At 40.6% G+C, this 26,921-nt stretch overlaps 2 protein-coding genes across 8 annotated transcripts in view; one reads left to right on the forward strand and one right to left on the reverse strand.

Moving 5' to 3' along the window:
• Nucleotides 1-3,470, reverse strand: part of si:dkey-92j12.5 (multiple PDZ domain protein) — a 104,934-nt gene extending 101,464 nt beyond the window's left edge. For all 7 annotated transcript variants that reach the window (XM_051702313.1, XM_051702317.1, XM_051702316.1 and 4 more), the window contains exon 1: nucleotides 3,244-3,470. In XM_051702313.1, the coding sequence (XP_051558273.1) occupies nucleotides 3,244-3,299 (56 nt within the window). In that variant the 5' untranslated portion in view covers nucleotides 3,300-3,470. The remainder of the gene's footprint in view (nucleotides 1-3,243) is intronic.
• A 434-nt stretch (nucleotides 3,471-3,904) lies between these two features.
• Nucleotides 3,905-26,921, forward strand: part of adgrl3.1 (adhesion G protein-coupled receptor L3.1) — a 190,646-nt gene continuing 167,629 nt past the window's right edge. Inside the window, exon 1 of the mRNA XM_051702396.1 lies at nucleotides 3,905-4,358. The gene's annotated coding sequence lies outside the window, so the exon portion shown is untranslated. The remainder of the gene's footprint in view (nucleotides 4,359-26,921) is intronic.

Below are 26,921 nucleotides of genomic sequence, written 5' to 3' on the forward strand. Positions count from 1 at the left end.
GCTTTAGGGGGGTGTAAACTATTCCCAAAAACAGTACACAGCAGGTGGCACAGCTGTAAATACGTATAGAACTGAGATCTGGGAATTCCAAAATGTTGAACCAAATTTTCAAAGGATCTCAACACTCCACTCTCATATAGGTCACCAAGTGTAATAACCCCCCTCACCAGCAAAAAGGAGACTTATTCATACATAATTTGGGGTTCAGCCATATGCTCGAGGAAACATTTAAATAAATGTCCGAATTAAACACTCTGGACACTTTTGTCCACACCGAGTGCAAATGCGAGATAACGGTGTAACTTAACTTCTCCGGTTAGTTTGATAGAAAGGCTTTGCAATGGTGAAATAGGGGCAAGATCTTCCTGTTCAATACAAAACCAGGGAGGGGCTCTCTCAGGTGGAAGTGACCAATGAGCCAAATGTCTGAGACCGAATGCATAATAATAAAACAAAATCTTGGGTAGGCCTAGCCCACCTTTGTCAATCGGCCTATGTAATTATGAAGGACTTCGCTATGCTAACAAATTGCTTGAAATAAGAGAGGGGGACATCTATAGGGAGAGACTGCAAAAGGTAGTTACATTTTGGAATACAATTCATTTTAATACCATTAACCTTCCCAATCACTGATAAATGTAATGAAGCCCACCTGCCCACATCGCTCGAAAACCTTTTTATTTAGGGGCCAAAATTATCTGTTTGGACCACTGGAAGGCACCCGGCTGAAAAGCCGTTACTGGCAGTACGCTATAAGTGCCAAAGCTTCGGATTTAGACCAATTGACTCTTTATCCTTAGAACTTAGAAAAGGAATTAATAATTCTGTGGAGGCAAGGCATATATCTAGTGGGGTCGGAGACGAATAATAAAATATCATCTGCGTAAAGCAAAAGCTTTTGCGCCATACCTCCCGCCACCACCCCTGGAAAATTGTCTTCCTTTCTTATCGTGGCTGCTAATGGTTCCAGGGCAAGACAGAGCAATAATGGGGAAAGAGCTATCCAGAGTAAAATAATCTGAAATTAATCCATTTGTTTGTACTGCCACTACCGGGTGTCTATAAAGTAACTTAATCCATCCAATAAAAGTATTCCCAAACCCATATATTTCTAAAATCTTAAAAAGATAATCCCATTCTACCATATCAAACGCCTTCTCGGCATCAAGTGAGATGGCAGCGACCAGAGTCTGATCATTCGTCACTGACCACATGATATTGATGAAACGCCTAATGTTATCAGAAGAGCTGCATCCCAGAATAAACCCCACCTGAACTATATGTATAAGAGATGTCATAACTTTACTTAATCGGCCAGCCAGAATTTTTGACAATATTTTAACATCTAGCTGGATCAGGGAAATTGGACAGTAACTCTTACACTCGCTTGGATCCTTGTCCTTTTTAAGTATCAGACTGATCTGGGCTTTTGTCATGGTTGGCGGAAGCTTTCTATTTTTTAATGATTCCGTATAAACTTCTAGCAAAAGTGGAGCCAGTTCTGTAGCATAAGATCTAAAAAATTCAGCGGCAAGGCCATCTGGCCCCAGAGACTTTCCTGTAGGCAAGGCCTTAATTAACTCGCCAAGCTCCTCCAAGTTTATCTCAGAATCAAGATGATTTTTTTGCTCAGTCATCAGTTTAGGGAATTCTAATGGTTCCACAAAGTTTCTAATATCTTCTTCAGTGGACGAAGATGTGGAACTATAAAGATCAAGATAGAATCCTTTAAAAGCATTATTAATATCAATGGCTGAGTAAATATATCACCACCAGCAGATTTCACTGAGAGAATGGTAGAAAAAGACTCTCTCTGCTTTATATATCTAGCCAAAAGCTTCCCCGCGTTGTCCCCCTACTCAAAGTATGACTGTCTTGCCCTGAATAGCAAAAACTCCACCTTCTGCGACAAAATAGTATTATATCTGTATTTCAATCGGGTCAATTCTCTGAGGCCATCAGATGACATTCGGCACTTCAGCTCTGCCTCGGCACTTTTAATATTCACTTCCAACTCCACGAGTTCTCGTGCTTTAGACTTTTTGATGAATGAGGCATACTGTATGATCCGACCCCTAAGAACCGCTTTAAGTGCCTCCCAAGTCACGCCCACAGAGGATACTGAGGACCAGTTGGTCTCCATATAAACATTGATTTAAGCCTTTAACATTTGTTGGAATTCAGGATTTTGCAAAAGGGATACATTAAAGCACCGATTGTATGATTTATTTTTATCTGTATGTGGCAACACCTCTAAACTCACGAGGGCGTGATCTGAGACTAAGATGTTTCCAATTGAGCAATCAACAACATATGAAATAAGGGGAAAAAATATATATTCTAGAATAAATCTTATGGACTGATGAAAAAAATGTGTAGTCCCTACCAGATGGGTTCAAAAGTCTCCAAATATCTGTAAGACCAAGATTTTTACGCATCCTGTGAAGCGTCAGTGTTGCTTTAGTGGGCTTACACACTTTTGCTTCGCTATGATCAAGGACTGAGTCCATCAAAAGATTAAAGTCTCCTCCCAATATTATATTATGAGGGGCGCCAGCAGCTTGCAACATCCCTTCAAGATCTATAAAAAAAGCCCTGATCATCAACGTTAGGTGCGTAAATATTAGCCAAAATCAATCTTTGCTCCTGAATTTCTGCTAAAACTATAATGACTCAAGCAAGATGCCGCTCACACATCCGACCCTGGCATGGCACCACGTGACTCCCCACTTTAAAATGTATTGTTAATCACAGTAACTACATAAGGCCACAAGATGACTTAAAGTTCATCAAGAGTTGCCCTTCCAGGAGCAATAATTAATTCACATGTAAAATTACATATTGTCTTGTTAAATATAGCTATTGCCATTTTTTTTTACCGTATATATTAAGGTAACTATGCCTTAACATGTTTTTTTTTTTTTTTTTTTTTTTTTTTTTTTTTTTACAGTGTACTACTTTACAATGCGATTATTTAAATAGGTTATCAGTAATTAATAGAGTAGAGTAGTTGATACGGCTCAGTCTGAGAGATGAAGTGCAACAAAGATGAGCGTTTTCCTCAAATATAACCGATACCTGGAAATAGAGGTAAAAATTAGCCTGTTAGCTGCTTTCAGGTATGACTGACAGGTGCGATGCATTTACTCATTTATTTTTTATCGTTTGCTATCAGTCCGCATCTTTAAAGCCCGTTATATTCTCATTCTGGATCGTACAGATCAATCAGTCCTGATTTCTTACCCCACATTAACCTTCAGATCAACAGGATGCTCCCGCCGCTCACGGAAAACTATCATTTGCAGACGTCCATTTGATGGTCAAAACCCCAGTCTGGCAGCCTCCATTCTCAACAATATTTTCCAATCGAAAGTCGCGTAAGAAACATCCAATATTATTTAGACAGTCTCAGGTTTGTGTGAGAGTGATAACCAGCCGTCAACGCATGTCCGTGATACGCCTTTGATGCTCGTGAGTTTAGTGTAAATGGCAGTTCAGGCCTCTCCCCCCTCATTTACTGTAATGAAATAACACAGGCATCAGCTATCATTAGTGCTACTTATTATGAGAGATATAAACGTGAGTCCACAAACGTGTGATATTGTCTCTTCTGTCACTATTTTGACAGTTAAATTGACTTGGAAGATGTAAACAACAAGAACAACATGTAAATACGCTGTAATAAATTAATAAATCGGTTTATTTGTAAATGATAGGAGTGTTACATAACCACAGGTGATAGCAAGGTCGACCCTTCGCTGCTGTGCGCGCTCACGGCCAGCAGAGTGAGCTCGAGTCCTCCCGTCATCCCCGCTCCAGATTCACCGCCCCTCTCTTTTCCTCCGTTTCTTTCTTTTCCCCTCCCACCCTCCATCCTTGAATCAAGCATCACTTTGCTTCCCAATTGGCTTGTCATTTTCTCTCGGCGCTCGCTCCCTAGCTATCAGGTCGCGGCCTTCCATGCACGGACGATGTAGCGATGCACTGGCGCTGATCTCGCGGATTGTGCCATCGCTGGACACACTTTGCGCATTCCCTCTAATTTTAGAAAGAAAGAAAAAACACTGATCGGGATACAACACGCGGGCTCTGATCCCCGTGTCCACCATAGATCAATTGGTTAAAGGGACGGAGGTTACTCGATTTATCGCTCTGATCCTCAGCGAGTGTCTTTGGGAGGATTCGATTCTCAGGAACATCTAGGAAAAGAAGATCAAAGCATCATCGGTGCCTTTCTCTGCGTGTTTTATTCACACACGGACACACTGTCACGGGAATTAAGGACCATACTGAGATCACACAGCCCGATGCTGTTGAGCGCATCCGGAACCGATCGTTCCAGTGCTTTATAAGATGCGGTAAGTTAAAGCCATCAAATGAGGTGACGTTATTTCAATAAATGACAATAAATCAATAACCGATGGATGTTTGAATGGCTGTAGTAATGAGAGTAGTTTGGAGACCTCAAACTCTTTATATCCAACAACTGAATTATGTCCTGTGTTTGTGTTTGTTTGTGTGTGTGTGTGTGTGTTTGAGTTTGAGAGGGGGCTTTGGACACAGGATGCTTTTTGCCGTGTGTCGTGCGTGGTGTTTTAATGGGCGTCGGTGCGCGCGAGCGCGTGTTTTAGTTGTGCAAGTCGCTGCCTCTCAGCTCTTGGCGTAATGAAACGATAGCTTTAATTTGTTTAGTAGAGACAGGATGGAGGCAGCTTGTCCAAACACCCTGCATAGGTGATGGTGCTGTTTAGTTAATTGCCTACATTCAGAGATTCCTTCAGTCTTTATATAAGAAGAAAACTGTCAACGCCTCGTTCGACTTAACGCCTGTGTCTTTCTCTGCTTTTGTGCATAAATGTACTGTCTGTTTGCATAGAAAGCATTTGGAAGAAAGAGGAGGACAGCATCTTCAATATACAGTAAACATCCTCTCGGATTGCCTTGAAACATCAATAGCAATTCATGCAACTAAACAGGGGCGTAGATTCCGTGGGGGCTATGGGGTAGGTAACCCCCCCCAATTTATACCAGGATCAATGGAAACTTGTAAATGCTTCACTGCAACCCACCCAACATTCAAGCCAAATCTACGCCCTTGCAACTAAACACTGTCAGATCTGTGTAGATATCATATGACCTTGATTCACTGACTAATAAGACACATCTGTCAATTATGTCACTCTTGCTATTCATGTTGGTTCATCATACAATTAACTAAACACACTTGTAGAATTGTTTGTTATTTGTCAATAGGGATTTTTAAGTAATAACTGGAGACAGCACTCACAGATGTTAAGTGGTTGGGTAGCACTTTACAGTAAGGTTCCATTCGTTAACATTAGTTAATGCATTAGGTATCATCATGAACTAACACTGAACAATATATATATATATATATATATATATATATATATATATATATATATATATATATATATTTTTTTTTTTTTACAGCATTTATTAACATTTGCTAATTTTTTTATACACATAATATTGTTCATTGTTAGTTCATGGTTGTTCATTGTGCATTAGTTAACACATACAACGTTTCATTTAAAATATTTATGTTGAATGTTTTATGTTACTTTATGTTGAATTTAACATTAACCAAGTTGAATAAATTCTGTTAAAGTATTGCTCATTGTTAGTTCATGTTAACTAATGTTGTTAACTAATAGAAGCTTATTGTAAAGTGTTCCCTGTAATTGTTTACCTTTTGTGGAATTTCTGCATGACCCATTTTAGCAGCAAGAGACGCAGCCTCTGCGTTCCACTGATTGCAGCGCATTCGAATCACCATTCACTTTGGCAAGGAATAGAAAAAAGATAGAGAGACAGGAAGAAAGGACAGATTATCTTACAGGACTGTACCCAGATCAGACACTAAGGCCTTTAAAGTCACAACCAAAAAATTGAACCAGTTTTGGTGGGAGGATTATGCAATTTCTATTTAAAAATGGGTCCCAAAATTCTGAGACCACATTAAAAAAAATCTAATTTAAACCTAGAAACGAACAGAATGTTTTGGGATTTTGAAAAATTGTAAACAAAAAGCATTATGCTGTAAATTGAATAAGAAATATATAAGATTCTGCACTATTTGTGGGCCACTTGATATTTGACTGTTAACTCCTTTGTACAATACGTCAGACTTTCTTGCTTTCATTGAAACATTGTGGAACATTTTCAAATCACACTGGGATAACATGGATCATCAGGTTTTGCACAAACTCGTGAAGTCCCTGCCAGTTCGAGTGCAAGTTGTCATTAAAGCAAAAAGTGGGAAGTAATGTTTACATTCACATTTATACATTTGGCAGATGCTTTTATCCAAACTGACTTACAGTGCATTCACGGTATATATTGTAACAGTTTTTGTGCTGGGAATCAAACTCATGATCTTGGCGTTGCTGGTGCCATGCTCTACCAGTTTAGCTACAAGAACTCTAGCTCAGTGTTAATATTTTAATTCAACTTTTCACTCAAATTATTATGCTGAAAACAATGAAAATGTAAAAAAAAAAAAAAAAAAAAAAAAGAAAGAGAAAAAAAAGGGGGTTAAATGAAAAAATAAAGCTATAAAAGCAATTTCATTTGTGGTCTCAAGTCTATCTGGCTATTGAAGCTACAGTATATGTAATATTTTTCAGTGTTAAAAATCATTCGCGTATCTTAGCTTAATATGCAGCAGAGTCAACTATTTAGCCTAAGGAAGCCATTTGTAGGTTGATTTCAACTAAATTTCTAACACTATGTCTCTCTGGTGCTATCAAAACATTCCTCTGTTTGTTTTAGTGGCCTGCCCAGCCCGACACAGTAACATTGGCTTGACCAGGGATGAATCTTGGTGAAAGCGGTACAAGCAGTACAAGCGGTATAAGTGGCTGCTTAGGGCCCCCAAACCACTAAGGGGCCCCACAAGGTGCACCCACCAACCCTACAACCAATGGAAGATGGGGGGAGTTTTCTGTAATCTGTTTGAAAACAGTGATTATTATTTTTGCAATTCCATTGCACAGTTCAGCTTTAAGGTTAGATGGTCTAATGTTGGTAAAAATCTGACTACCAAATTGTTTTGTGATATTATATTATAGGTTTAATTCCAGGCATTACCCCCAGTTAAAACTGATTACTTTCTTTAGGTTATTTTCAGGTTTTTCCATAGTTCAGACTTATGAGCAGACAGAAATAAAAATCAGGTGTTCTGGTGGGCTTGAAAAAAAACAAAGCTACACTCACTGAGCACTTTATTAGGAACACTATGGTCTTAATAAAGTCCTAGGCATGGTCTTCTGCTGTTGTAGCCTCTCCACCTCAAGGTTCGACGTGTTGTGCATTCTGAGAAGCTGTTCTGCTCACTGAAATTGTACAGATCGGTTATCTGAGTTACCGTAGCCTTTCTGTCAGCTCGAACCAGTCTGGCCATTCTCCATTAACCTCTCTCATCAACAAGGCATTTAAGTCCGCAGAACTGCAGCTCACTTGATGTTTTTTGTTTTTGGCAACATTCTGAGTAAACTCTAGGAACTGAAAGAGATCAGCAGTTACAGAAATACTCGCCCGTATGGCACCAACAATCATGCCACAATCGAAATCACTGAGATCACATTTTTTCCATATTCAGATGGTTGATGTGAACATTAACTGAAGCTCCTGACCCATATCTGCATGATTTTATGCATTGCACTGCTGCCACACGATTGGCTGATTAGATAGTCACATGAATAAGTAGGTGTACAGGTGTTCCTAATAAAGTGTTCAGTGAGTGTTTTTATGTTCCAATTGTTCATTCAGCAAATGTAAACACATTATTTTTGCTTTCGTTGAATTATTTGAATTATTAATTTCTAGCCGCAAGAAATATCAGAAATATTTTAATAGTTCGAATGTATATCAGCAAATGTATCGCTGTATGATATCAGGCCAATTTAAATCCTTTTTGCTAATGCCAGTGAAGTCAAAGATCATCACTGAGTGTTTTTTGTGGCACTTGTGTAGTTTGCACAGCCCTGTGTTGGTGCTGAGTGTTTTCTTTGTATAGATGGGACAATTACAGATTTGTGTGAGTTTCTGGAGACCATTTCCAGTCAAGATGCTCTCACTGTTCCCATGTTTTGTCAGTGGGTGGTGCATTGAATTTCTCAGTGCGAGTTCACACACAGGGTGGGGCTGTATTTTTCAGATTGGGGTTTTTGGTTTGCTCTGGTGGCCTTGATGGGGGTGTTGTGTAATTCCACTCTTGGTGTCTTGATGATTGTGTGGATCGGCGGTATGTGTTTACATGTTACACAATGTGCGATGTGTGCATTTGTAGGGTTGCATGTAAAGTATGCGTTAGTTTGTATATAGTTATCCATGGACATGTTTTTAGGTTATAATTTATAGGAATATATGAATGTATAAGTGGAAGTCTACATAATATATAATTAATGTCATTTAAACTATCATTAAATCTGTAATCATTTTTGCCCTCAACATAGTTCATTCAAATGATCCTGCGGTGTGACAAATATATTTGTAAAAGTTTAGTCTTTCAAATAATGAGTTCGTAGAGCTGCATGCAATTAGCAAAATTATGTTTAGAATATGGGATCAAAATCCCATCAAAAGTATTGCGGTCACGGATCCAAAAATTATATGCATGAATTAAAATAATAAGTATGAATCAAAAAATAGTAAGCGCAGATTTAAAAAAATAAGCGCAAAAATAAATAATAAGCGCAGATCAAAATAATTAGTGCAGATCAAAAAATAACAAGCATGAATCAAAAATATATAAACACATTTAAAATATGCTGCAAAAAAAAAAAAAAAAAAACAGAAAAATTAAAGCAAAGTCATAAGAATTGCAAACAAAATCATGTTTTCCTTGGTTATATTACTGTTTTTTGTGCTCTCTGACAATTTTGCTCATATTTTCATTTTTTTGTACGCTTACGCTGTATTTTTCTTTGCTTTTGTTTCCAGGTTCTGCACTTGGTTTTCCAAAACTTGTGAGTAGAGTTTCATGTAAATCAAGGGGCATTTTGCATTCCTATTGGTCCACTAGTTCTTGATCGACAGCTACTCCTCTAGCCAATCATTCGAAGGGGGGAGGTGACCTCACTCCAGTGCGACTCCAATGGCTGCTGCTCAATATTATATTATTTGTGGTTGATAGATACGCTGCTTGTGTCTGTTTTGAGTATTTTCTGCCAGCTCTTGGAAACAATGTTTTTACAAATGTTTTTATCTGCACTTATTATTTTTTGATTCATACTTACTATTTTTGGATCCGTGACCGCAATACATTTGACGGGATTTTGATCCCATATTAGAATAAAATTAGATGGAGAATAGCATGTCACACCACGGGAAATACTGTATCAATTTACCAAAAGTGTTTCATGTCAACTTCCCATATGTATTAATATCGTAGAATGTTTTTTTTATAGTGCAGAATACAACACTCATTATCAAACAGAGGCTGGTGGGACACATGCTCCAGCAAATAATTTCATCATCAAAGGGGGACAAGCTCTCAACACAAGAACAGCATGCATGAGAACTCTCACTTTGTGTTATTTGATTTGATTGCATGAATACACAAACAGTGTATTATGGCTGTATCCTGGTGTCATAGGTCCATGTATGAGAGTCCATGAATGTATTAAATTGAACCTTTCAAAGATGAGCAAATTTAATACAGTTCATCATGTCTTATATGAACAATGTATGAGTAGATGTGTAGCAGCTGCTCGAAGCATGTTGTTTGCGTGCGTTCGAAGCAAATGGAGTAGACGTGTTCTAGTGAGTGCTCCTCTTCTCATTCTTTAAATGTCCTTCAAACTAAAATAGTGATTTACATGAATAGTACAGCTTCCTCATCTCTCTCTATCTTTCTCTCTTTCACTCACTAATTCATCCAATTTTATACACATCGGGGCAAATACGGAGAGCTGCTGAATGTGCCAAGTGTGAACTGGACATATAGTAAGGGTGTGTGTGTGTGTGTGTGCTTGTGTTGTAGTCTGACTGAATAAAGAGGTCAGTTAACAATGACGGTAGGATTCGGAATGGTCTGCTGAATGACTTTGATTATTTCATCCTCAACAGGAAATTGAGAGCAATGATCCCATGTGTGTGTAAGTGTGTTTATGCTTTTATTTTCAGCCATTTGTGAGGTTAAAAGGTTTTCAGTGGGCTTAAGTGATCATGAGAGAATTATTGCGGTGTAGTGTCACAAGTGTGTGTCAGAGAGTGTGTGTGTGTGTGTGTGTGTGTGTGTGTGTGTGTGTGTGTGTGTGTGTGAATGTTCTTAGCTATACAGTCACTGAACACTTTATTAGGAACACCTGTACACCTACATATTCATGTGATTATCTAATCAGCCAATCATGTGGCAGCAGTGCAATGGATAAAACCATGCAGATACGGGTCAGGAGCTTCAGTTAATGTTCAAATCAACCATCAGAATGTGGAAAAAAATTGATCTCAGTGATTTCGACCGTGGCATGATTGTTGGTGCCTGATGGACTAGTTTGAGTATTTCTATAACTGCTGATCTCCTGGGATTTTCACGCACAACAGTCTCTAGGGTTTACTCAGAATGGTGCCAAAAAAAAAAAAAAAAACATTCAGTGAGTGGCAGTTCTGCGGACGGAAATGCCTTGTTGATGAGTGAGGTCAATGGAGAATGGCCAGACTGGTTCGAGCTGACAGAAAGGCTATGGTAACTCAGATAACCACTCTGTTCAATTGTAGTGAGTAAAATAGCATCTCAGAAAGCACAACACATCGAACCTTCAGGCGGATGGGCTACAACAGCAGAAGACCACGTCGGGCACTTTATTAGGACCATAGTGTTCCTAATACAGTGCTCAGCGAGTGTAGTTTGAAAGTGAGCAACATTTTTGGAGACATTCATAGGCGTACTCCTTTGGATAAACAATTTTAAAGTAAATGCTTTATTTATTTATTATTTTTTTCAAAAATGCAAACATTTTTCTTTTAGAGGTAGGGTCAATCTATTAAAATTATAATAAGCTTTATTAGTGGAAGTCTATGGTTTGTCCCCATTTAGATAGCTAAGTAAAGATGTGTGTGTGTGTGTGTGTGTGTGTGTGTGTGTGTGTGTAATGTGTGAGCCCTTTCATATATGTCCGTGTTTACATGTTCAGAGCATGCTATGAGTCAGTTTGTTTGATGTCAAGAGCTTTAAGCTAAAGTCAGAGCAAAAATAGTGATGATGATGATGTTATCAAACAGCTTTCTCACAATCCCAAAAAGACATGTAGTTGCTCAAATTATAAATACAGCCACTGCTGAAAAGACAAGCATTGCTGGTCACCAGCTTATATTGTGTTTTATGTGCTGGTCCTCCAGCATGGGAAGCTGGTGTGCTGGGGTCACCACAAGGCTTCTAAACTAGCTTCACCAGCTTTACAAGAAAGACCATGTTTGTCAACCAACTTCACCTGCTAGGTTTGGCTGGTGAAAAGCATGGCTATGCTAGTCTACCAGCTAGACCAGCACCAAACCAGCACTAACCAGCATAAACCTGCTTAGACCAGCATCAGAATTACGCATGTACGACAAAGACAAACGTAGCTTTGTCAGTCTATGGCAATATCAAAAATCTGTTATGCAAAACATCTCCAGCACCCTATTATCGTAAACCACAACCTGTAAAAGGCACATTACAGAGTATTGACCATTTATGTGTATAATTAATCAGTGTTGACCAGTTTCCACGAATTGTGATTTAATCAAGTGCTCATTCAGTGAAGACTAAATACAGTATAATAGAATAGAGTTGTAGTAGAGAAGCACACCTGTGGGAAGTCATATTGTTATGGTAAGGAAATGCAGCGCACACATTTGCATGAATGGAGAATTTGCTTGTAAAATTTGCTCATTATACTTGAGTTCCCTTTAATGCATTGTCATATTGCACAATTAAAACCGCTGCGAAAAAATGACTCATGCATTTTGCCCTTACTAACAGATTAAAAGAGAATAGTTATGTCATTTTGCAAACAATATTATTAAAGTAATCCAAAATAAAAGAACAACAACAACAAAAACAACAAAAAGCAGTGATATATGTGGTTCCTCTTTGAAATGTAACTTATTCTGTGTTATTAATCAAAAAAAGCCAACTGGCCATTTGAATGACTGTTTTAAATGCTAGTCTCCTTCTAAATGTAGCTCAGTATGACACTAATGTTAAATCATTATGTCCTCTCTCTGTCTACTGGTCTTTCAGAGTGCCCTCAGGTCTGTAGTATAGTGACAGATTCAGGGAGAGTAAAGCAGCTGCGGAGATAAAGCAGCCCTGTGATTGATTGATCACCCTGATGTTTGATTGCTGCTTGCATCGATTGCTCCTGGCTGGGTTGGCACCATTCATTGTTAAAGTCAATGGCAACATATTTGTTCTTAATCAGTAATGAATGGCACAGGAAACTTCAGCCTCCAGTTGTTTCCTATTTCAGCTTTTGGACAATGAGAGTTATTTTAAGATTAAAAAAAAAAAAAAAAAAGCTTTTAGTGTTTAGCTGAGCAATGGGTGCTTTTTGTCCAAAGTGGTCTTGATCATTGCGGTGTAATTTTTTTCTATCTATAAACATTTATTGTGCATTCTCCACTAAAGAAACAATTTACGGCAGGCATCTGCCTCCTGTGGGCATTTATCTTGCATTGTGAGGATAATTTAAAACAAATATTTCACCCCAAAAGGAAATTCCTGCCATTTACTCACCCTTATGTGATTCCAAACGTGTATGACTTTTTTCTTTTGTGAAACACAAAATGAGGTGTTTTGAAGAATATTAATGCTGCTCTTTTCGATATAATTAAATTGAATGGGGACTAGGTTGTCTAGATGTCCTGGTTCTCTTAATGATTCCGGTTCATTACTGGTTCTATTACAATTAAATTTGAGTACTTTTGAGGAAGAAACATTTTTAAATATGAAAAGCATTTCTTATTGGATTTACTGCCCCTAGCAACCTGTTACCAAATGATGAGATACTTTCATATTTTAACAGAACAGATTCTTGCAAAAGGTGTCTTTACTCAGACTTGTTAATTGAGATATTATAAATGTTATAAAATACCACTAACGTTTATTTATTTATTTTTTTGGATTTTCTCCCCTTTTCTCCCCAATTATGGCATGCCCAATTACCAATGCGCTCTAGGTCCTTGTGGTGGCATAGTGACTCTCCTTAATCCGGGTGGCGGAGGACGAATCTCAATTGCCTTTGTGTCTGAGACAGTCAATCCATGCATCTTATCACGTGGCTTGTTGAGCGCGTTACCACGGAGACCTAGCACGTGTGGAGGCTCACGCTATTCTCCGTGGTATCCACGCACAACTCACCACGTGCCCCATCGAGAGCGAGAACCACATTATAGTGACCACGAGGAGGTTAACCCAACGTGACTCTTCCCACCCTAGCAACCGGGCCAATTGGTTACTTAGGAAAACTGGAGTCACTCAGCACACCCTAGATTCGAACCTGTGACTCCAGGTGTGGTAGTCAGCATCTTTACTTGCTGAGCTACCCAGGCCCCCCATAATGTGTATCTTTAACTACACAATCATATACTAACCACCATCCAGTAATTACTATTATTTAACCTTGTGTGACCCTGCGTACACATGAGTAGAAGTTGTATTTTGGCTTCGCTATATGCAATGGATAATATAAATTAATTTAAACCGATTGATCTCAGTTCAGAAGACTCAGGGCTGTCAGTAAAGGGTACATTTTCATGAATCATGTGACAAAACAACACGGCGCTGATCACAGCAGAGTTTGTCTTTGACAGAAACACCAACAAAACTAGACTTGGTAAGAAACCTAATTAAATTTTTACATTGAAACCTGTTTGAGTCAAAAGATTTGTGTCTCTAGTTTCATCCGATATGCCATTTGTAAAACATGTGCTCAACACAATGTACACTATAGTGTAATAACACTAGATTTTCATTAGAAATCCTATATTTACTGTGCATTTTCACATTCACTTTATATGAAGTTAGGATGAAAATATGGTGCATTTCGAACTGATCTGAGACCAGTGCAGACAGACAGAATACTGGAGGTTAAGTCATTCACTAAATAGGGAGCAAGGGAGCATCCTATAGCTTTCCTGTAAAGCCAAGTGCATTTAATCCAAAATTCCTATCAAAAGTTCAGTTTCAGGCTGCAGATGATGTTTGAACCACTCAACATTGAAGGCAGACCTGGGATAATGATAATCAGTACTTAGATTAATTCATTTATAATGTATAATTTTATTTTAACATAAAAATAATTCGGTTTCGTTATTTTTTAAATTAACCGGTTTTGAATAAGAATTAAATCACTAATTAACCCTAATTAAGGATTCTCATTGTCCTTCTAAAGAAGATGACATTGCAGAGAAGTAAAAGTTGATTTGCCTTTCTTTCTAGAATGTCTTCCAGCATATGGGCTTGCAATTTACCTGGCAGCCATTAAAATAACTTCACATGCTTGCTTTTGCTGTCTGCTGTCCATAAGATTCTTGCCCTGTATTCCAAATTGTCTGAAGACATATGATAGCTTTGTATGAAGAGCACACTGTTATTCACTGAAAATCCTCTCCACCACCATTGCTCTGAAATCTCATTCAAATATGACACACCAAGACACATCACGGCAGGTTTGACGTTAATGATGCCATATGCCATTGTGTGTCTTGTAACCGACTGTGATGCACCAAGTTTGAATATGTGAATGAGATTTGGGACATGTGGTTTATGGAAATATTTTGGTCTGGTTTTTACACAAAGCTATTGTGTGACTTCAGAAGACGGGTGGTATGGATTAGTTTTGTGACGCTTTTATGGTGCCTTTTTGTCATCTGTGGAGCTGGACATTCACTTTTATTACATGGGAAAGAGCAGTGTATGTATTTTGCTTAAATAATTCCATTTGAAGGATTAGAAATGACATGCATAAAAAACATATTTTGATGCTTGTTAAGTTTACTTAAATAAAATGAACTAAAGCTACACAATTCTAGAACATTTTGTCACAACTTGTTTTTTCATTGCATTCTATCCATTTAAATTTGTAAAATTGAAGTTTACTTGATCCATTTGAGTTGGAACTACATAAATATTTTTTGTGTCGTAGCATTGATGTAGCATTGATGAAACTGGGCAGGGGGTTTCCATTTCCCAGCACGCTTTGCATGGGACTGGATAAGGAGACAAGTGTTGAAATTAAGTGTTATTTTATGCATTTTTAAAACAAGATGAGAACATGAGGAGATTTGTTAATGTTTAATGTTCTGTTATATTGATATTTAAAAAGAGAGTCTGTTATGCTGGAGTTTTGGAGGTTACCATTTTGGTAAAGAATGATTCTTGTTTTGAGTGCTGATTAGCTCTATAAACAGTTGCAATTAAACTGACAGTGCAACAGTTTCACTGTCCTAACACTTGCTTACCTGGCATTTACTAATGATTACTAAAATAAATTAAGTTGGACCAACATAAGAAAATTAATTTAAAAAAAAAAAACAAAACAAAAACTTAGTAAGTTGAGTTAAAACTACTTCAGTACATTGATTTCACCAAATCCAACTATGAAACTGACAATTTAAATTAAAGACATTTAAGCAATAGTTAAACCAAAAATTAAAATTCTCTCAGTGTTGGTTGGACCAATCAGATTCAATCAGATTCTATGCAGGGTCTGTGCCAGTCAAATTCTATGCTACAAGACTGTTTTGATCACGCGGACTGGGAGATGTTCCGGTCTGCCTCTGATGACGACATCGAGGTCTACGCTGATACCGTAACGTGCTTCATCAGGAAGTGCATAGATGATGTAGTACTGACCAAAACTATACAGATCTACAGCCACTCGAGTCATGGGCTGCTCTCACTGTTACCATCAGGCAGGCGGTATCGCAGCATCAGGACCCGCCCAGCCGACTTCATGACAGCTTCTTCCCCCAAGTGATCAGACTTTTGAACTCTTGATCTCCCACGTTCAAAATACATCAGCACTGCACTTTATTACTCTTACTCTTATATCTCACACCGGACTGTCATAAATTATATTATTATTATAATATTATATTCTCTCTTAACAACACATTGGCAACTGACTATCAACCGACAGCCTGAATGTCAATACAGCACAATACAACCTACCGTATATTTTATATATACTATTTTTATTGTATACTTTGTATTCTATATTGTGTGTATGTGTATTCTGTATTGTGTGTATTGTATACTCTGTATTGTATATTGTTATTTGTATATTGTGTTGTGTGTAATTATGTGCATATTAGATATGTAAATTGTGTTGTGTAAATCTGATGTTTATTGTAAATTGGTATATGTCTCATCACTGTCATGACTGCTATGTTGCTTGGAACTGCACCCAAGACTTTCACACACTGTTGCACTTGTGTATATGGTTGAGTGACAATAAAGGGATTTGATTGATTTGATCATTTACTCACCCTCATGCCATCCCATTTTTGTATAACTTTCCTTCTTCTGCTGATCACAAAAATAAGATTTTAGAAGAATATCTTAGCTCTGTTGGTCCTTTCAATGCAAGTGAATTTTGGCCAGAACTCTGGAGTTCCAAAAAGCAGCATAAAAGTAATCAACAACACATTTCAAGAAAATCACTGTCGGACATTAAATCCTCTGCAGTGCGTAATTTTCCCATATTTGTGAGGTGCTTTGGAGAGATTAAAGTTGTTCACTGATTCTGTCTGACACTGTTTAAATAAATAGTTGCAGTAAAAGGTTAAACTGTTTGATATTGTGAACTAGATGTGTACCTGCAATATTATCTTTTGAATGCACAGGGAGGATCGCCCTGAAGCACTCCGGTTACATTGAAGTGCGTCATTCTGCATTCAGGATGTGCATAAGCAGTTTGGTGCCGCTCTTTATCAGTGCCTTTCTTTTTTCTTACATTTCTTTGTTAGTTTTGTGCAATAAGATGCTATAGATATTTAGCCTATTTATTTGTTGAATACCTGTTCTTTACTATGTTGAAGTGCTGCGCTTAGCATCCATATGTTCCTCTGAAACGCATCTGATCGGGGTCACGTGAACATATCGGAGCCTAATTATACATTATCCTTAACACCGACTAGTCGACTATGAAAATGGGTAGGGATGGGACGATATGGTTATCTCACAATTCAGTTTGATTTACAATATGAGGTTCACAATTCAATATAATCTCGATTCTATATAATAACACTTAAATTACAAAATCTTACAGAAAATGTTTTATTTTCTGAAAAAATGATTGAGCAAAATACACATTATAATTTCTCATCAAAATAAAGTTCCTTAATTAACTATATAAAGGCTCAAAGTTTAAATAATAAGAGTTGCTCATATACCTTTTTCTATAAGAAAACAAATAAGCTTTCAAAAATAGTGGGCTACATTCAGGCTGATCAGGTGCAGAACAAGCAATAGAACTGAACAAAACCTGTCCTGAAAAAATTATGTGAAATTTAATATTTTACTTTAATCATTTGTTTGTCATCATTATTATAATCACATTTTAAAGGAATGTTCCGGGTTCAATACAAGTTAAGCTAACTCGACAGCATTTGTGGCTGCATTGTAGCATTGTACCACAAAAGTTAATTTCGACTCGCTCCTTCTTTTCATGAAAAAAAAGCAAAAATCTGTGTTACAGTGAGGCTCTTACATTGGAAGTCAGTGGGGACAATGAAAGTGAAAGTGGCCAATTTTTGGAGGGTTTAAACAGAAATTTGAGGCTTATAATTTTGTAAAAGCACTAAAAGTGCTTTTTATTTTTTTTGGTTGAGCATTCTTTTCTGTCATTTCTTACAACCTGTGCATGATATTCATAATGTGTTTTATGGGATACGAGCGGCCGGCATTCACTTTGAAGCATGCAGCACATGCAGACTAAAATTGCAGCCTTTCGGGGTTTATTAATCACACTAGGACATATCATTATTTTAATTTAATTAATTGTGCATTCATTTTTTGCCCAAATATGTTACATTTGTGTGTAAGCATTTAAAAGCAGTCATGTGTCAGTCAGACAAAGGCATCGAATTGAGTTGGTGCTCGGTACTACCGGTTCTGCAGAAACACTAGTATCGTGACATCTTTTTCAATTTAGTATCGACTTGGTACCGAAGTACTTGTACTTTTGACATTCCTATTTTTTTCATAGTGTCTGTATTGATCCCCCATAACATGACCCAAATCAGACACATTTACAATGTGTGTATTGGAACGTGTGTGTTGATGTGAGGTGAGTAACAGTGGGTGGTACAGTTGAAGTCAGAAGTTTACATACACCTTAGCCAAATACATTTAAACTCAGTTTTTCACAATTCCTGACATTTAATCATAGAAAACATTCCCTGACTTAGGTCAGTTAGGATCACTACTTTATTTTAAGAATGTGAAATGTCAGAATAATAGTAGAGAGAATGATTATCTCAGCTTTTATTTCTTTCATCACTTTCCACCCCGGTGGGTCAGAAGTTTACATACAATTTGTTAGTATTTGGTAGCATTGCCTTTAAATTGTTTAACTTGGGTCAAACATTTTGGGCAGCCTTCCACAAGCTTCACACAATAAGTTGCTGGAATTGGCCCATTCCTCCAGACAGAACTGGTGTAGCTGAGTCAGGTTTTAGGCCTCCTTCCTTGCACATGCTTTTTCAGTTCCCTATCTGTCACTCACTCGACGTTGTGTCGATGTAGTGACACAAGGGGGTCACTCTTGGGAGCCCCAAACACCTCTGCTTTTTTGAAAAAAGGCCAATGAGAATTGGCAAATGGAATTTGCATGCCACTCCCCCAGACATACAGGTATAAAAGGAGCTGGTATGCAAGCGGTTCAATTCATTGAAGCTGAATTCATCCGCAAAGTTCATTCACCTCATCTGCTGGATTCTACGGTGCATTTCAGCGGCTTCTCCCCTTCTGCACATGTGGAGTGCAGAGAATGCCCCTGGGTGCTTCGGCAGAAGCAACTAAAAGAGTATATTCTAAAAAGAGTATATTTTCTTTCTAAAAGAGTGGCACACACAGAACGTATTTTTAAAGATGACTTTCCGTTTGTATGTTGTTCCTGGTTGCGGTCGTTATCTCTCCACTTCTGACGGCCACGATCGCTGTCTTATGTGTCTGGGCGCTGCCCACACGGAGACATAGTTCGTGGTTGGGTCTTGTCCTCATTGCGAGAACATGACCATGGCAACGTTGCGGTCGCGGCTTGCATTCGTAAAAAAGCAAGCCACCCCAGCGGCTCCCTGTCTCAGTGAGGCTGTGCCGGTTAGCACTGGGGGCGATTTGGGGACCTCAATGGGACCACCTCCACCAGGTATCCCCCACAGACCTCCCATTCCCCAGCACGCTCGCTTGCCCCAGTCGGGCGCTCGGACGAGATCGTCTCAGGGCAAGTTCAACCTCTCGTTCAGAGCCCGGGAAGAAGACAAGTTATCGAGCGCAGCATCGGAGATCGGGCTCATCCAGTCGGACGCAGAGGCTTCGACTGGGCTTCCTCCTTCGGGAATGGTCGCCCAGTCCCAGGCCGACGCGGAAATGATGGACATGCTTTCCTGGGCAGCCGGGAGCATCAGGCTAGAGTGGAACCCTCCACTCTCCCCTGAACCCTCGCGGCTCGACGATTGGTTCCTGGGCTCAGGGCGCCGCCCACGGCCACACCCCGCCCCTGTTCCTTTCTTCCCGGAAGTGCATGAGGAGCTGACAAGATTAAAACTCCCATCCAGGGCCTGTAGGTTTACGTCATCCCTGATGGCTAAGGCCTACGGTGCCGCTGGACAAGCCACCTCCGCCCTGCACGCCATGGCTCTCCTGCAAGTATACCAATGCGCTAAAAAAATGCACGAGGGTAGTTCTGACCCGGGATTGATGCAGGAACTGCACTCGGCGACCGACCTCACTCTCCGGGCGACGAAGGTCATGGCGCGGTCTCTTGGGCAGGCGATGTCCACCCTGGTGGTCCAAGAGCGCCACCTTTGGCTCAGCTTGGTTGAGATGTGAGAGGCTGACAAGGCACGGTTCCTTGACGCCCCCATCTCCCAGGTTGGCCATTTCGGTGACACCGTCAAGGACTTTGCCCAGCAGTTCTCGGTGGTGAAGCAGCAGTCGGAAGCCATACAGCACATCCTGCCCCGGCACGGCTCAAGATCCCGCACCCCGTCTGCTCGTTGCCAAGGGTGTCCTCCTGCAACTACAACACCGGCTCCGCCGCAGCCCGCCCCCGTGGCCCAGCCCTGGCGTGGAGCCCTGCGCAAGAACCCGTCTCACGGCCGGCCACCAAGAACCCGAGGAAGGCTTAAAAGCGCCTCCGCAAGTAGACCCGCTTCTCTGGAGCTGGTGAGCAGACCACTCCATCCCCCAGTGGAGGGCCGGGAGTAGAATCTTTTGTTTCATTTTCATTTAATTTGTCAAGAGGCTGCGGTACCCAAAAATTCAACAAAAGAGTGGTTTTCTTGTTCCCTGGGTCACATGTCCAGTGTGCACGGCAGTCGTCACGACCACCGTCCACCATTCCATCTTTGCAAGTATGGTGCTCCAGCGGCGGTCCCCCCGCCCCTGTGCGCCCAGCTGTGGCACAAACACGCCCACACGGGATTTGGTCCAGTGGACTATGGAGACGAGACTCCTCCTCCCCCCTCCTCGGCCAATCTTATGGTGGGCGTCAGGAGCCAGGTAAGTGCTTCGATGTCCCTGGACTCAGCACGGCCACAGGGCTCGAATCCCCTCAATGTGGCACCCCGAGCTCCGCCCCACCGTGAGGCCCCACCTGCCGGTACTGAACCGGGCTTTGCACAGACTCCCTTTCAAGATGCTAACGCAAAAACGCATTCTAGCGGGCGTCCGGCATCAAGATTGGTTTGCGGCAGTAGACCTGAAGGACGCGTACTTCCACGTCTCGGTCTTACCTTGACACAGACCCTTCCTGCGGTTTGCCTTCGAAGGCCAGGCATACCAGGACAAGGTCCTCCCCTTCGGCCTGTCCTTGTCCCCTCATGTCTTCACGAAGGTCGCAGAGGCAGCCCTTGCCCCACTAAGGGAAGTGGGTGTCCGCATCCTCAACTATCTCGACGACTGGCTAATCCTAGCTTACTCTCGAGAGTTGCTGTGCGCACACAGGGACCTCGTGCTCCGGCACCTCAGCCGACTGGGGCTCCGGGTCAACTGGGAAAAGAGCAAACTCTCCCCGGATCAGAGCATCTCTTTTCTCGGTTTGGAGTTGGACTCAGTCTCGATGACAGCGCGCCTCACGAACGAGCGCACACAGTTGGTGCTGAACTGTCTGAAGGCGTTCAGATGGAGAACAGCAGTTCCACTGAAACTTATTCAGAGGCTCCTGGGGCATATGGCATCCTCAGCGGCGGCCATACCACTTGGGTTGATGCATATGAGACCACTTCAGCACTGGCTTCAAACTCGAGTCCCGAGATGGCAGCCGTCACGCCGATCTGTCGCCGCCTCTTCAGCCCTTGGGCCGACCTTGCATTTCTACTGGCAGGGGTTCCCCTAGAGCAGGCGTTCTCTGTCAGCGAATCGTGCCTGGAGTTCAGTCCGGGTTACTCTCACGTGATCCTGAGACCCCAACCGGGCTATGTGCCCAAGGTTCCCACAACCCCTTTTAGGGATCAGGTGGTGAACCTGCAAGCGCTGCCCCAGGAGGAGGCAGACCCAGACTTGGCGTTGCTGTGTCCAGTGCGAGCTTTACGCATCTAGTTGGATCGCACGCAGAGCCTTAGAAGCTCCGAGCATCTCTTTGTTTGCTTTGGTGGACAGCAGAAAGGAAGAGCTGTCTCCAAACAGGATCGCCCACTGGGTCATTGACGCCATCGCGATGGCATATCAGGCTCTGGACGTGCCCCCCCTGCGGGGTTACGAGCCCACTCCACTAGGAGTGTTGCGGCCTCCTGGGCCCTGGCCAGTGGCGTCTGTTTGGCAGACATCTGCAGAGCAGCGGGCTGGGCAACACCCAACACCTTTGCGAGGTTCTAAAATCTCTGGGTTGAGTCGGTCTCATCCCGTGTATTGGCAGGCATGAGTAGGTAAGTTCCGGGACAAACTAGCCGGGTGTACCGCTTGCGCATAGCGCCTTTCCCCTCCCTTGAGGTGAAGACGTGCGCTCTTTACTCCCAGTCACGTTCACAGACTGTGATCCCTGGATGACTTTCCTCCTTAGCCCTCTGGCAGTTGAGTTTGCAGAGAAACTCGCTGACCGGCCCAGTACGTGCGCTAATGAGCCCCTGTACTGAGGTAGGTGCTCCACATGTGCTGGTTCCCTGAAGGCGACCCCATGTGACATCTTCCGCAAAATTGTTTCCCTGACGGCAAACTGCATCTTCCTTGGGCAGAGGCCCCTCTGTCCCAGGTCACCATGCTCTGTAGAAACTCCTCCCCCTTCGGGTAGGACCTACCATGGGACCTCTCCACATGACATACTTCCGACAAGACTCGGTAAGACCATGTGACGTATTCCACTCAGAATACCTCCCCTCTTTTTGGGACATCCCCCTGATGCAGACACTTATGGCTCCCAGTCAGTTAACAAATTCCACTCTTTTTGGGGAGAAAAGAGAGGGAAGAAAGACCTCGGCTGGGCTAGCCTGTCCCTATAGTTGGGCAGCCGACTTGTTCCTAATGGACCGTTCGACGCTCGAGCGTTGGGGGAGGTTATGTGATGGACTGGTGCGCTAGCTACGAGGCACACAGCAGTCTGCCCGTCACACACCGCCAGTTCACATAACACAGTTCATCTAGTTGTGGCGTTTTGTATAGGGACTCCTAGTGTCACTACATCGACACAACATAGAGTGAGTGACAGATAGGGAATGTCCTGGTTACTTTTGTAACCTCCGTTCCCTGATGGAGGGAACGAGACGTTGTGTCCCTCTTGCCACAACACTGAACTACCCGCTGAAATGTCCGGGGCCTGGTCTCGGCTCCTCAGCACAAAACCTGAACGAGTGGTTGCATACCAGCTCCTTTTATACCCATATGTCCAGGGGAGTGGCATGCAAATTCCACTCGACAATTCTCATTGGCCTTTTTTCAAAAAGGGCTCCCAAGAGTGTTTGGGGCTCCCAAGAGTGACCCCTAGTGTCACTACATCGACACAACGTCTCGTTCCCTCCATCAGGGAACGGAGGTTACTAAAGTAACCAGGACGCTCTGTCCACAAATTTTCTATCAGATTGATGTCAGGGCTTTGTGATGGCCACTCCAGTGCCTTGACTTTGTTGTCCTTAAGCCATTTTGCCACAACTTTGGAGGTGTCCTTGGGGTCATTGTCCATTTGGAAGACCCATTTGCGACCAAGCTTTAACTTCTTGGCTGATGTCTTGAGATATTGCTTCAATATATCTGCATAATTTTCCTTCCTCATGATGCCATCTATTTTGTGAAATGCACTAGTCCCTCCTGCAGCAAAGCACCCCCACAACATGATGCTGCCACCCACATGCTTCAAGGTTGGGATGGTGTTCTTCGGCTTGCAGGCCTCACCCTTTTTCCTCCAAACATAACGATGGTCATTATGGCCAAAAAGTTAAATTTTTGCTTCATCAGACCAAAGGAAATTTCTCCATCAAGTAAGATCTTTGTCCCCATGTGCACTTGCTAACTGTTGTCTGGCTTTTTTGGCAGTTTTGGAGCAGTGGCTTCTTCACTTGCTGAGCAGCCTTTCAGGTTATGTCGATATAGGACTCGTTTTACTGTGGATATAGATACTTGTCTACCTGTTTCCTCCAGCATCTTCACAAGGTCCTTTGCTTTTGTTCTGGGATTGATTTGCACTTTTTGCACCAAACTATGTTCATCTCTAGGAGACAGAATGCATCTCCTTCCTGAGCAGTATGATGGCTTCGTGGTCCCTTGGTGTTTATACATGTGTACTATTGTTTGTACACATGAACATGGTGCCTTCAGTCATTTGGAAATTGCTCTCAAGGATGAACCAGACTTGTGGAGGTCCACAGTTTTTTTCTGAGGTCTTGGCTGATTTCTTTTGATTTTCTCATGATGTCAGGCAAAGAGGCACTGAGTTTGAAGGTAGACCTTAAAATACATCCACAAGTACACCTCCAATTCAGTACACCTAATTGTCTAAAGGCTTGACAAAATTTTCTGGAATTTTACAAGCTGCTTAAAGGCACAGTTAACTTATTGTATGTAAACTTCTAACCCACTGCAATTGTGATATATTGTTGGAATAACATTGGTATAACATTGGAATAAATTACTTGTGTCATGCACAAAATAGATGTCCTAAACGACCTGCCAAAACTATAGTTTGCTAATATTAAATCTGTGGAGTGGTTAAAAAATAAATTTTAATGACTTCAACTGAAGTGTATGTAAACTTCTAACTTCAACTGTATATAGAGTGCTGTTGTTAATTTAAATGTCACAAGGCTGTATTTAAAAAGTAGCTTACTAGGAGGTACCAACTTTCTGTCATATTCCTTCTCTCTCTCTCTCTCTCTCTCTCTCTCTTTCTCTCTCTCTCTCTCTCTGTCTCTCTCTCTCTGTGTTTTTTTTTCTTTCTTTCTGGTAGCCATCTGTTATCCTTGTGTTTGAATCTTAAATAACTGCTGGTCTTCTAGAATATTCCCCATATGGATACAAAGGCTTCTGCATAGCTCTGTACATACAGAGATCAACAAAAATTACTCAAGAGGCACAAAGAGAAAGAGCTGAAGGACGACACACACACACACACACACACACACACACACACAGAGAGAGAGAGAGAGAGAGAGAGAGAGAGAGAGAGAAAGTCCATTACATTGTTTTATGGAGCCACAGAGAAATGGAAAAGAAGGATCCGCTCAGCTGAGAGATTCATCCTCGTCCAGCTTTTTGCCTAATTAGCCATTAAACCAGTGAATGAGGAATACACTCTTTCAGTGTGTGTGCCCTTGTTCACTGCTTTGATATGTTGTTTTTGGCCTCCATCAACAGTTCATCGTCATCACTCACATCTATAGTACAGTGTTATAATCCTTTACATGTGGGAACTGAGACTTAAGAAAAGAGAACAGCTTTTCTTTTTAAATACACCCATGAGGGACTGTCATCAAAATCCGTATTTCTGTGACCTGTTGAAGGAATTTTTATGATTTAATTCCAGTCATTATTTACTTTGTTTTTTGGAACACAAAATTAGATATTCTGAAAAATCTTCATGTAGTTTTTTCCATATAACAACAGTTTATAGTGACCATGGCTGTAAAGCTCCATAAAACACCAAAAAAAAAAAAAAAAAAAGGACAATTAAAGCAGTCCATACTAGAGGTTGACTAATAGTAGATTAGATGCCAATAGACCGATAAGTGGCCGATAGTTTTTCAAATCGATTTATAGAATGTTAAAAATCGTAGTCTTTTCTTACTGTTATTACAGGAATAAAGGCTAGTCCAAAATGAATAAAATCCCAGATGCAGTTTATTGCTAAACCAAAATTCCAATAATAAGCAGAAGATTTAGTGCATACCCTGGAAATTTTAACCATAAACAAGCCCAAAACACAGAAGTGACTCTTATTTTTAAATGACAGAGACTTTGCTCTGTTAAATTGCTCAATATTTAAATATATGCCAAATTAAGCTTTTTATAGCCTATGTATTCAACAGATAATTTTTTATGTGTATGTATATATATCACTAGATGAGGTTTAATGAAGCATAAGGTTTATTATTATTTGCAAGATATGTTGGAGACATGATATACAATATGCGCTGATGGGGCACGTTTCCATATAGTCACTTTTTTCTTTGCATGTCGTCACTTAAATTAAGTACACTTGATTATCTAATCAAAATAATAAAATATGCATGGAAGTGAGGGTAAAAAGTAGTGGTCAGCCGTTATGGGTTTTTTAATGGCTGCTGCTAATATCAAGAGAGCAGGGTGGCTGATAGGCCGATATAATACTGATATATCACACAATTTAATGGGATAGTTCACCCAAAAATGAAAATTCTCTCATAATTTACTCACCCTCATGCCATCCCAGATGTGTATGACATTCTTGCTTCTGCAGAACACAAAAAAAGATATTTAGAAGAATATCTCAGCTCTGATGGTCCAAGTGAATGGTGGCCAGATATTTGAAGGTCCAAAAAGCATATAAAGGCAACAAAATAGTAATCCATATGACTCCAGTGGTTAAATCCATGTCTTTAGAAGATTTTAGAATTTAATATGTGTGGGTGAGAAACAGATCAAGTCTCTACTATAAATCTCCAATTTTATTTTTACTTTCAGATTCTCCTAGTATTTTAGGCAATTTGCATTCTTCGTGCATATCGCCACCTACTGGGCGGGGAGGAGAAGTTATCAAAAAAAAAAAAAAAAAAAGCTTATTTTTGTTTTAAATTTGGTTTTAAATCATTCTTACCCTAATGCTAAATTTCACATTTTGCAACAATTCAGTCTGATATGTTGTTGGCCAATATTATTATTGTTATAATATTTCCTCAAGATCTTCCCTAAGCAATGCAACAAAGAAAAATCCAATGAAAATAAACACTTCTTGCAGAAAATAAATATAAAATAAATATAAACACTTCTTGCAAAAAAATTTATAAAAATATTATGACTGAATTAATGCGTAGCGCATCTTTTAGGTTTCATAATATTCTTTTGCGTGCTTCATTTGAGGAGTTAAATCAAATTGCTTGTATTAGAAGTTATGAGCATGTCAGTTGAGAAGCATATTAAGCGCATATGAAGCACCAAATGCTAAATGAATGTCATTAAATTAGCTTGGGTGGCTTTTTTAATGCCTCAAAACCCTGTCCATGTTTCTTAAATTCTCTAATAGATAAGCCCATGCTGCGCACATGGATATATACATATTGCGATATAC

Source organism: Myxocyprinus asiaticus, chromosome 7 (assembly GCF_019703515.2).
Source record: "Myxocyprinus asiaticus isolate MX2 ecotype Aquarium Trade chromosome 7, UBuf_Myxa_2, whole genome shotgun sequence".
NCBI classification, from domain to species: Eukaryota; Metazoa; Chordata; class Actinopteri; order Cypriniformes; family Catostomidae; genus Myxocyprinus; species Myxocyprinus asiaticus.